Here is a 12,452-nt window from a genome sequence, read left to right on the forward strand (position 1 = left end):
CATGTGCGTGTATGTTTGTGTGCCTTTCCTCCTCCCTCTTCCTCCTCCCCTCTAAACAATCTGCCACACAGATCTCAAGTATACATCCTGAACGACCCTATCGACCGCTTCCGACGGTTGCCGTGACAACGGAAAGATGAGCCTTAAGGGCAGGGGCGGCGCCAGGCCGGTCGAGGCACGCAGGAGAGAGCGATCCGTCGGTGAGGGCGAACCCAGGTGTCAGGCCCCGCCCCCTGCATGTGCCGAGCAGCCAATCACGGCTCAGACGTTTTGGAGAGTTAATGTTCGTCTGTATCAGCGGCGCAAGGACAAAGACATCCGTCTGATTCTGTCCAATCGGATGCCTTCCCTTGGAGGCAGAGTGGCCTGGCGGTGTGGGTGTGGAGCAGAGCGCCCCAGGCTGGCCCGGGTGTGTTCTGTTGAAGGATGGCTTGTTGAGCTGACCTAGTGTGTTTCTGTGTGTGTGTGGGTGTGTGTGCGTGCGTACAAAAGTTTAAAAATAAGAAGAAAAAGATTAATGTCTATATATATATATATATATAGACAGCCACGGGCGAAAAAAATCCAGACAGAAACAGCGTACTTATCAGTATGGGTTGGTATTAATGAAGGCGGGCTAATCCTTCCCAAGGACGGGCCTATGGCCACCTGGAGCCAGACTGAGGCAGGGCACAAATTATATAGAAACCGTGGGAACATACATGCTCATTGTTCCTCTAAATTTATGATTTATGAGCAATGAGGTAGTGAGTACTGGACGAGTGCTAGATCGAACATAGGCTTGGGCGGGTCGTGGGAGGGGCCAACTCCTGAGGCCACCGCCACTTCTGAAGTGTGTGTGTACGTGGCTGATCGTCATGACGCTGTTGACCTGGCGTAGTGGCATGCTGTCAGAGCTCTGAGGCATCATGTTGGGCATGGACATCATGGACATCAACCGATCCACACTTTCACTTAACCTGAGCATGAACATCAACAGATCCACACTTAAACTTAACGTGAGAAGAGAAGTCAAATCAGGGTAGTTTCAAGCTATATTCACCCGAACAGTGCAGACAGATATACAATTACGGCATTTAGCAGATGCTTTTATCCAAAGCGACTTACATCGGCTAATACACACATTGACACACCGACGGCAGAGTCAACCATGCAAGGCGACAGCCAGCTCGTCAGGAGCAGTTAGGGTTAAGTGTCTTGCTCAGGGACACATCAACACTCAGCTAGGAGGAGCTGGGGATCGAACTAGCAACCTTTCGGTTACAAGACAACTGCTCTACCTCCTGAGCTAAACCGACCCGATACATACAGACGTGAACAGAGCAGACCGACCGACCGAAAGACAACGCGGACAGACAGAAAGACAGGCAGATATAGTGAAGGACAGACAGACAGGAACAGACAGGCAGAAAGACAGACAGACGGACGGAGAGGCCGGCCTGACTGACAGAAGTAGTGATGGATGGGAAACTCACCAGGCACTCCAGGAGTCTGGCTGGGCGAGAGATGATGATGAAGAGCTTCTTTACCAGCTCTGTGACGAAGGTGAGCTCTGAGTTCTCCGAGCGCTCATAAGCCTGGGGGGGGGGGGGAGAGAGCGTTAATCACTTTACAACATGAAACTTTACACTTGATTTTCTCACAATAAATGTTGGGGAAATTAATACACATCCATCCTTTTTTTAAATCGTGTCAGGAGGAATTGCATTGTGTTGTTTTCTGCTTGTCGTCGTGAGTGTTTGGCTGTCGTTGTGAACCAGTCATCAATTCACCACTCACTCAATCAAGGTGACACTCCCTCAACCCCCCTCCCCACACCACCACCTCTGCATGCCTTCGGCCACCTTCCTTCACTCCTGTCCTGTCTAACTCCTCTAACAGTAACCAGCAGCGATAAAAATTCATGAATTGCTGACGTCTAGACGAGGAGATAATAAACATATTCAATAGACATATATAAACCTTGTCTGGAGCCACATTTGAATGAAATATCCACACATTAAGTGTGAATGAAAAATGACGGTACGATGATGAATGTACCCATTAAATACCAAATAAAGATAAAAGCCTGGCAGCTAACAAACAAGTAAATGGGCCCTGACCTGAATCTAGCTAGCCTACAGCTGCGGAAATCTTTATTCAGTAATGGTTTGAGTGCTAACTGTGTTAAAGTCGAATCACACCGTGTACGACATGACATCGTGGCATGGAAGCGCAGCTTTTGTACACAGGGCCGCTTCAACAGAACCACACCACCCAGTATTTTAGGATGCCAGTGAAAGTACAGCGTAGACAAAGAATGGAATTGGTCGAGTGTTTAAAGTGCCGTATCGGTGTGTATTATTTTAGGAACACCAAACATAAAGAAGATTGTAATATTGGTTAGAAATATTAAGCAGGTATTTTTTGCAGCGGTGTGAACAGACTACACAGACAAAGCTCCACACGGGATAAGGACGCGATGTGCACCCCGCCCCCTCCTCACGTCATGCAGTAGCTTCTCCAGGTTCTCCTGGAGCTCGCAGAAGTAGACGGTGGTTATGAGGCCCTCGCGAGACTTGGTCAGGCAGTCCCTGGACAGCTCGGCGATCTGGTGGTGGATGAAGCTGAGGACCCCGTCGGCCAGCGGCAACACGCTCTCGGGGGAGTAGCTGTGGATGAACTCGGCCAGACGCTCCTCCATCTGGGCCGTGGCCTGGAGAGTCCGTCACATGGGGTTAGGGGTTAGAGCGGCAGAGGAACACATGTGATCCACCATCCCATGGGGCTAAGGGTTAGAGCGGCAGCGGTAAACACGTGTGCTACCGTCACATGGGGCTAGCTAGCACAGCACGCTCAAACAACATACATGGGCTTCACATAGAATCTCAGCAAGGGGTAACAGTCAGGTGAATTGTGAGGAATCCTTTTTTGATTTATTTTTAGTTTATAAAAATTATAAATACAATATATCAATTATAATAAATAAAATACAATTTTATAATTGTACATAATAATAATATTTTTTTATAATATACAATAAATAAAAGAAAAAATTATAGCGATAAAATAATCAGCCAAAACAACTAACACTTCAAATAAGTCACAACATCTGCACATAACAAAAGGTCATTCCACTTTCTGCTTCACTTTAGGCTTGGGCCATAGTTTGTGGCTTTGCAGCCACAATATGGCAATTGATTTAAGATCCTGTTAAGAACTGGTCGGATAACCATTGCAAACGTTTGGTTCCATCAGAGATGGCCAGGAGGATCAAGTGTTTAGTAATAAGGAGTCACTGCTCTCATCTTTCTATTATCAAAGCAAATTTGACTTCTCCCATTTGCAGTTTAAAAGCAATTCGATTTTTTGTATACATACATAAGCGGGAGACAGCCTAATATTCAATTGAACTTCTGTCTGGCTCCTTGCAACCTGATACATTTAATAGTGTCCAAGGGACACAAATAAACTGCATAGGTCCTTTAATCGACTCCTGCCGGCCTAATGAGGGTCTATAGATCAGGGTGCATAATAACACCACGTTTAGTCCCATGACGCTTCGAGCCATGAATGACTTTCTGTAACATCTCCACGATCATTTCTTCCATAATCCAGCAGCGATGTAGGATCAGGCACATTTTGACTATGATCTTCCGGTCAACCCTGTTGTGACTGGCTTCGGGAATACAGAAGCTTTGACCAATGAATGGACTTCAACTGTTACTGTGGTTCCTGGTTAGTTCCTGGTTGCGGATAATACAGATTATAATATACGTTTTGGCATGACACAATGCACATAGTATTCCAGCTGGAATATATGCAGTCACTGTGTAGGGATTTTGTGGGTTTGTCAACATTCATCGCCAGTCTGTTGTTTAATCACTGTGATAGGGGCATTATTATCTAACAACACTACAATGCAACATAATAGAAAGGTGACATTTCCGTCATTAGCATCCATAGAGTTTCCTCTTGGTGTGCCCTCTCCCTGATAGCGTTATCACTACTGTCGCTCGCTGCGGTTAATCTTGTTTTGATTTTTATCGGATGTCACATCTGGGGAGCTTATCATGGAAGGGCAAACTGCGTAGGTGGAACTTGAACTGCTTTGCTGTGTTAGCAGTAGAGTCTGTGTGTGTGTGTGTGCGCACGTGTCAATAAATTCATTTGTGCGAATGTATGTGTGTGTTTTTGTGCACGTGTAAACCTATGCATTTTTTGCATTTTTATGTGTGTGTGTGTGTGTTTGTGCCTTTTTCTGTGTGTACCGCCGTGTGTGTGTTCAAAGGACTGACCTTCGGGAAGCGCTCCTTGTAGACATGGTTCATCATCACTATTTCATTGTCATAGCAGGACGGCGATCGCCCCGGGCTAGAGACATGGACAGAGAGAGAGAGAGAGAGAGAGAGAGAGAGAGAGAGAGAGAGAGAGAGAGAGAGAGAGAGAGAGAGAGAGAGAGAGAGAGAGAGAGAGAGAGAGGGGGGTAAAGAGAAGGGGGGACGGAAAGAGAGGGAAGGATAGGGAAAGAGTGAGAGAGAGAGAGAGAGAGAGAGAGAGAGAGAGAGAGAGAGAGAGAGAGAGAGAGAGAGAGAGAGAGAGAGAGGGAGGTTGAGAAAGAGTGAACACAATACATTTGATGTCAGGGGAAAATAAATAAATGTAAAGTCACACAAAGACAGAGTGAGAGAGCAAGGCAGGGATGCATTTTTCAGCTCGACGTGAGGGGATAACTCCCATCGTCCCCAGCATGTGTGCGTTGTGTCTGTGCGTTATGCTAATGGCACAATCACACATTCAGCGTCACTCGTCTCACTAATGGACCCACTGGCGGCTGAGCCCCGCACCAGCCGCACTCCTCCATCAACAGTGTCGGAGACACTCACACCAACACACACACACACCAACACACACCAACACACACCAACACACACCAACACACGCCAACACACACTCACACCAACAGACACTTCTGCACTCGAGTTCCAGCCACCAAAGGAAATTATTTTCGGTTCCCCAACACATTAAAGGATAGGCAGTCGTATTGGTATAGGCCCGATGAACGGTGCTGGTGAACAGTGTTAAGTCCTCAGCATATTAACAACACATTATGCATATATGTACGTGTTAGTATGAGAAACGTCAAGGGATCTCAACCAGGGCTCTGCCAAATGCTTGAAGAGCGCAAAGCCCATCGGGGGCCCAAAGGAGCACAACACGGAACACATTGTCTGGGTGACTTCATGAATATTAACAACACTAAACAACAGCTTATTAATGTGCAGAATTACATCAGCAATGTACAACTTTTAATTTGAAAGGCAGCTTGCTCCCTCTTGGGGGGACCACAGTGTGGGGAGACCCCCAGATGTCATAAAAGAGGAGCTAGTCTCTGAGCAGTGTCTCCTAATGAGGGGGCGGGCTGTACCAGGAGGAGAGGCTGTGATTGGTGTCATAGCCCATGGGACGTACACTTCAGCAGGAACACTCTCTGGGGACCCCCCCAATCACTACAGATTGGGGGGTCAGACTACAGCAGTGTACTCCCTCATAAAGCCCTAGGGCTTGTGTATAAGGCTGTCAGGTAGGACGCTGGGCTAAAGCAGGCTCACCCACCAAGTTCAGGTGTGTTGTTTACTATTCACTCAGTGGGTCATTTAGCAGGTGCTCTTATTCGAAGAAGGCCTGAAAGGGATTTGGTTTAGATCCCAGTCCTAAGGGAGGGGTGTGGGTCAGGCCCTCTCGCTCTTGAAGGCCCACAGGTAGACTCAGGAAGGTGGGGGTGGAGCCCTGAACCTTCGGGGGATTAGAGAAATGGAAACATACATCCCACATCACTAGGGGAGCCACCAGCGGAGTTTTACCAACCTAAATTCCCTGCCCCAATTAGTTGAAAGGTTGCACAGATGCAAAGATTTGCGGTGTTTTGGACAGAGAAGAGATATGGTGGGGTCTTTTTTCACACATAAACACAACAAAAGCAATCGATACACACCATTAAAACAAGAGAACAAAGCCCAAAGGAATTAGCCTGGCTCCGCCCGCCTAAGTACTTCCGCTCAATTTGACTTTCCCTTCAGTACTACGTCTGGTTCTGCGGTATGTGAGTGGGTTTTCTCCGTCCAAATTTTCTTCGTCCAATCAGTGAACAGAGGGAGTGGCTGAGAACAATGACGTTAAAGTCAGCTCTCGTTGACGGACATCTTCACGCACGGTGTTTGGTTTGTTTACAGCCTGCGTGCAACTTGATTCCCGGCCAAACGTTAGCGATTGGTTATGGTAGATCCAGAGTGGCACTGGGCAGATCCAATAGTTTTAAACTTCAACAGACACCCGCCTTCAAGTGAGTTAACGTTTGTCAATTGAGTAGGTCCAGACTCTCTGTGCAAACAAAATGAAGTATGAGAGTCTGGTAGGACCAGGCTACAGAGGAATAGGTAGGTTGTGCGCAAACTATTTCACCACTAGGACTAGTGAACTGGACTACTCCCTTTCTAGTTCACCATTCATTTCACCACTGGGACTAGTGACTTTCTAGTTCACACTAAGACACTAAAATTCATTAGTCACCATCATCGTCATCATCATTATCATCATCATCCCCATAACCACCCTCATCATCACCACAATCATCATCGTCATCATCATCATCAATATCATCATCATAATCATCATCAGCACAAACACCATCATCATCATCAGCATCACCACATCCAACACCTTCACCATCACCACCCCCACCACCCTAATCTTCATCATCGTCATCTATCAGCACCACCACCTCCACCATCATCATCGACATCATCATCCTCATTCCTCATCATAACTATGATCGAGACGTTATGAGGGTCAGCTGACCTGAGGCTACGGGAGCGCGGGCGGACGTTGGGGGACCGCCGCCCGCCGTCGTCGTCGGTGATGCTCTCCGTGCTGCCGAAGTGCTTGGACAGGAAGTGGAGTTCGTCCATGGTGGGCTGGTAGGGCAGCTGGTGCAGCCGCTCCTGGGATGAGCTGGACGACTGGGAGAGAGAACCAAAGGGGGAGAGAGAGCAAGAGCAAGAGAGAGAGAGAGAGAGAGAGAGAGAGAGAGAGAGAGAGAGAGAGAGAGAGAGAGAGAGAGAGAGGGAGAGAGAGGGAGAGAGAGAGAGAGTGAGAGAGAGAGAGAGGGAGGGAGAGAGAGAGAGAGAGAAAGAGAGAGAAAGAGAGAGTGAGATAGATTAGAGAGAGAGAGAAGAGAGAGAGAATAGATAGAGTGAGAAAGAGAGTAAATAGATATTGAGAGACAGAGGGCGAGAGAGAGAGAGAAAGAGAATGAGAGAGAGAGAGAGAAAGATAGAGGGATAGAGAGAGAGAGAGAAAGAGAGGGAGTAGGAGAGGGAGAGAGAGAGAGAGAGAGAGAGAGAGAGAGAGAGAGAGAGAGAGAGAGAGAGAGACGGAGAGAGAGCGAGAGCACGAGAGAGTGAGAGTGAGAGGGAGATAAAGGAAAAAAGCCATGAGGTAAAGGCCCTCATTTATCAAACGAACGTAGAAATGAGCGCAAATCTGAACGCATGATTCATCTTACGATAGGACCCACGTGAGATTTACGAAACCTTCGTATCACACCAATCCCAGCGTACGAAGGATCTTGCGTTGATAAATACGGCGGCTGAGATCGATCGTAATGAACGTGACACGCCCATATAAAAGCACGTCTTCAGAAGTCTCGCCCCCAACTTTTACGACATGGAGAAACGTCCAACGGTAAAATAGAGGAATTTTTCCGAGACCCAAATGGAGACGCTCGGGTCACTGGTGGATGCGAACCGTCTGGTTTTATTTGGCAGCCTAAAAGCTGGCAATAAAGGCCAGCAAAAGAATGCTATATGGAAGGAAATAACTGTTGCAGTGAATATTGTTTCCAATGTTCGTCGGGCTACGGAAGAGGTTTGTTAATTAAATTAATTAAATAATAAATTAAATGTACAACTTCTGTTATCCAGCTTAAAACATTTCACATATATGCTATTGTTTGCATTCCGTTAAAGTTATTTAATTCCGAATAAGGTGAAGAAAAAATGGTCCGACATGAAGCTCATCACCAAAAAACGTGTTGCGGCTGTGAAGCCGGCCAAGCAAGAAACGGGAGGAGGCCGGTGCAGTGCGACTGCAGCGTAACTCACCGAGATGACTCTGACCATGTAGTGCGCCCTGATGTAGACGATGCCCAACGTTGCTATTTTGGAAAATAAAATAATCGTGCGTGCCCCCAGGCCATCGGGCTACCATGTTCAGGATTGACATTCTGGCATCGCAAATAATCTGAACATTAACCGAATGGTAGCTTTTGCGGTTGATGTACGCGTAATCATTAATAGATGGTGGCTTCATACGCACATGGGTACAATCAACCGCACCAATCACATTTGGAAACCTAGCAATAGCATAAAAATCCCGTTTGATTCCAGTTTGCTGATCGTTAGTGTATGGGAATTTAATATAACGTTCAGAGAGGGACAGTATAGCTGCCAAAACTGCTGGCATGGTTCGGCTAATAGTTGGCTGGGAAATACCAGACCTGTCCCCGATCTCCCGCTGAAAGGTCCCGGTGGCCAAAAACCCCAAGGTAGAGCACACCTGCACTGGCACAGGTATTGCGTTTGATCGCCTAGTTTCTCGCCTTAACTGTGGCTCCAAATCATTGCATAGCTCCATCAGGAGATGCCTTGGGAGACGAAAACGACTCAAGAGCCATTCATCGCTCTCCATAAAAAAATCGGCGCGGTCTCGAAAACCTCTCTCTCGTCTTAGACGTGCGTTGAGGTCCTCTAACAGAGCCAGATCTGCCATCGCTGCGACTCGACCACCTATTTGGCAAAGCTCCTGTTTATATAGACAGCTGAATAAACATTTCACCTGTCACATTCTAATTATTTTCATAGCAATACTGTTTTTAATTAGGGCTGACTTGATTGTAATTGTTTGAACGGCTGGGCTAATTCCAATTTATTTAGTACCTAATTAATACAGATGTGCAACATGGGCTACTTGTGCTGCACTATTCATCAGTGAAATACCCGTGTGTTGCGCCAAAAAAACTTGCGTACACGAGCTCAGACCTGACGTGAGATTTCATCGCAGCCTGCGCTCACGTTCAAATTGATAAATGCCAAGCTCAACGTTGAAATGAGCGTAGATCCATTTTACGCACGTTTTCTGTCGTACGCTCGTTTGATAAATGAGGGCCAAAGTGAGGTAAAGTCATGTCTGAACAGCGCTTCATCAACAGGCTTCCACAAAGCATTGGCAAAGCCTTTATTAAAAACAGAAGACCATGTAAACAAGTGAGTCATATGAGCACCACACCCGAAGGCAGGTGCCTGGCAGGCACTAGCACCCCTACCAACCCCGGGTACAACCCCCCCCCCTCCCCCCCCCCCACCCCCGCGGCCGCGAACAGCCTGCTCCCCATCCCGGGCCTCTCTCACCGACTGCTCAGCACTCAGGCGGCCCGGCAATGTATTCATTGCCGTGATGTGACCAGACACCCAAAGGGAGAGAGAGAGAGAGAGAGAGAGAGAGAACGGGAGGGCTGGAGTGAGACCTGCTGGGAGGGTATAAGTGCTGAGCCACTGGCCGGTCAATACCAGCGCTCCCTCTCTCCTTTCCAGCCTGGCAGGAAACCCCAGAGCCGGATCAATGGACGGCTTAATGAACACCCCCCCCCTGTGGGACCGGAGTGGCCTTGGCATAGATCTGTGCAGTCAGACCGCGTGCTCAGGGCCCCTCGGCCCCCTCACATTCAGGGGCCCCTGCTTCACTCAACGCTGGCTCAGGGACCTTCGTTCGTCCCCGCTCTGGGAGAACTTTTTAATGACAAATTATTGATAGAAGCCTTCAATTTCAGACTTTAAACCGTTGCGTTTTACGCCAGGAGGAACGCTCCCTGATTATATTGAAAGGCTCGGATAACCTTGCCACTTCTGACAGATAAACAGATAAACAACTATGGCAATGTCCCCTATCCACAACACAACCATTGCTGCAGCTCAACTGATGGTTATTCAGAGTTTCTCCTGCAGAATAGCCTGCTGGCTTCAAAAGAGCTCTGCGTCCCTCCACTGAGACGACCCGGAGCTCGTGGTAGATCATCAGATGTCGTCCTGCCTGACTTATCGGCAGAGATTAGACACGTGAAACCAGCCGATCCTCCGGCAACCTATTTCTGATTGCACCGGCGTCACTGGGATCATGCCCAGGGCATTTCAATCCCCCCTCTTTAGAAGGCACAGGGTGCGGTGGAGGGCGAAGGCGTCTGATAATCACATCAGGTGAAAACCGGTGTGCCCCAAGGCTTTATTCTCGGCCCTCTCCTGTTCTTACCCAACGCAGTCCTGTCCCCTTCTTTCACCCCAAAAGACAACATAGGCCCAGCACGTATTCTGGCACTGCCTTGATGAAAGTGGTCACAACACATACCTCTAAATAAGTTATGGGATGCACTAAACACTAAACATGCACCAGCCCACCCATCCACCAATAACTAATCCAGTTTAGAAACCTCCTTGTAATTGCCTCTAATTGCGTACAATGTTATTGCTGGTTTAACTGTTCTCAACCAATGGTTAATAGTATGGTTGATTGAACATGTGTCTTCCACAGGGAAATCCCTTTAAGGGAACTTGTTTAATTGTCAAGAGTGTTAAGAACTTCAAAGCAAGTGGGAGGTTAATTAAAGAGCCGTAGTGATGTGGGGAGTCATTGGAGATGAGAGGTGTGTCATGTATGTTGGTGTGAGTCAACGTGGACATGCAGTTTCTACGCCGATTTCCATACCGAGTTATTTTTCAGATAACATACAATATTTCCATCTTCTGGGTTTTCCGTCTGTAAACCTCCCTCTCTCATTGAACAAACACTCTCCACCACCTCTTGTTTCAGCCTCAACCCCCAATCCCCCCGCCCCCCAAAACACATACACACACATGCAGCCCTTTCTTCCTGCTTCTCCACCTCACAGCAGCGAGAGATCTCTCTGCCTCGCTTCCTGAGAGCCTAATGATGCGTAGACGAGACAAGCGGAACCCAGGGACCCGATGAAGCACCAATGCAGAGATGGAACGGCAGACCGGAGATCGAGGTGAGGAGAGGATGAGAATACAGCACTACTGGCAGCCAGCGACAACATAAGAAATACATCAATCGCTGCTGGGCGAGATGCATGCTAACTATCATCATATTTTACATTACACTCTGCTTGATTATTGACATTAGAGCTGAATCTCTACTATTCTGTTTCTGTTGCTATCATAGTTGGTTTCCCTCAGCTAGAGCAGTGTTATTACATCGGCTGCTTGCATGGATTGCTAGCGGGAAAGGAAGGCATATTGAGGGGATAATAGAAGGTGAGAGTAGATGAGAGGAGAGGAGAGAAGAGGAGAGGATAGAAGAGGATAGGAGGGTAGGGCGAGGATGAGAGAAGAGAGGAGAGAAGAGGAGAGGAGAGGAGGGTAGGGGGAGGATGAGAGAAGGGAGGAGAGAAGAGGAGAGGAGAGGAGGGTACGGGGAGGATGAGAGAAGGGAGGAGAGGAGAGGAGAGGAGAGAAGAGGAGGGTACGGGGAGGATGAGAGAAGAGAGGAGGGGAGAGGAGAGGAGAGGAGAGGAGAGGTGAGAATAGGAGGGTAAAGGGCGGATAAGAGAGGAAAGGGGAGGAGAGGAGGGGAAGGGGGAGGAAAGGAGAGGAGGGGATGGGAGAGAAGAGGAGGGGATGGGAGAGGAAAGGATAGGAGAGGAGAGCAGAGGAGGGGATGGGAGAGGAAAGGAGAGGAGTTGTGAGGGGAGAAGAGGGGTAGAGAGGGGATGGGAGGGGAGAAAGGGAGGAAAGGAGAGGCGAGGAGGGGATGAGAGAGGAGAGGAGAGACAGCGCAGCAGAGAAGAGAAGAGGGCAGCAGATAATACCGTTCAATAGGGCACGACATTGTATTTGGGTGAACAGCGCTCCACCTATTCCAAGCCCATTTCTCAAAATAACTCTTTTCCAAAACGTCCATGGCCAGTGTGCTTCTCCTTGACTCGTGTCAGTCCTAAAATGCATATTTCTTCCCAGAAAGCACTGCCTTCCCAGCGACCACGAAGGGTCCCTGACGTCCTCCCACATAGTAACACTTTCTCCTGGTTCCACCATTTCTATTGGAGCACTCGACTCCTCCTCATCTGCTCTCACTCCCTGATCCTCTCACGCTCCCCTCATTTGATCTGGACTCTTCACCAGATATTTCTCCTGGTTCCCTGCCCCTTTCAATTTGCCCTGCCGGCTGATACACAGAACGACAGGTCATGTTACCCCTGCATCTTTGAGGGAAAAAGTCAGCTGCAGAGAAATCACGTTCAGAATATCTTAGCAACCAATTGGTTATTTTTAGCTTTGTTTTATGTGTTTGTGTTATGTGTCAGGGTGTGTGTGTTTCTGTGTGTGTTATGTGTGAATGTGTGT

The 12,452-nt window shown here is 48.0% G+C and overlaps 1 protein-coding gene across 1 annotated transcript in view; it reads right to left on the reverse strand.

Annotated features, from left to right (window-relative positions):
- Positions 1-12,452, reverse strand: part of LOC130379304 (microtubule-associated serine/threonine-protein kinase 1-like) — a 67,418-nt gene that overhangs the window by 21,769 nt on the left and 33,197 nt on the right. The window contains exons 6-9 of the mRNA XM_056586055.1: positions 6,838-6,998; positions 4,278-4,353; positions 2,486-2,695; positions 1,476-1,577 (exon numbers count right to left, since the gene is read on the reverse strand). Coding sequence (XP_056442030.1) covers positions 1,476-1,577; positions 2,486-2,695; positions 4,278-4,353; positions 6,838-6,998 — 549 coding nt within the window. The remainder of the gene's footprint in view (positions 1-1,475; positions 1,578-2,485; positions 2,696-4,277; positions 4,354-6,837; positions 6,999-12,452) is intronic.

The sequence above is a fragment of the Gadus chalcogrammus genome, chromosome 3 (genome assembly GCF_026213295.1).
Source record: "Gadus chalcogrammus isolate NIFS_2021 chromosome 3, NIFS_Gcha_1.0, whole genome shotgun sequence".
NCBI classification, from domain to species: Eukaryota; Metazoa; Chordata; class Actinopteri; order Gadiformes; family Gadidae; genus Gadus; species Gadus chalcogrammus.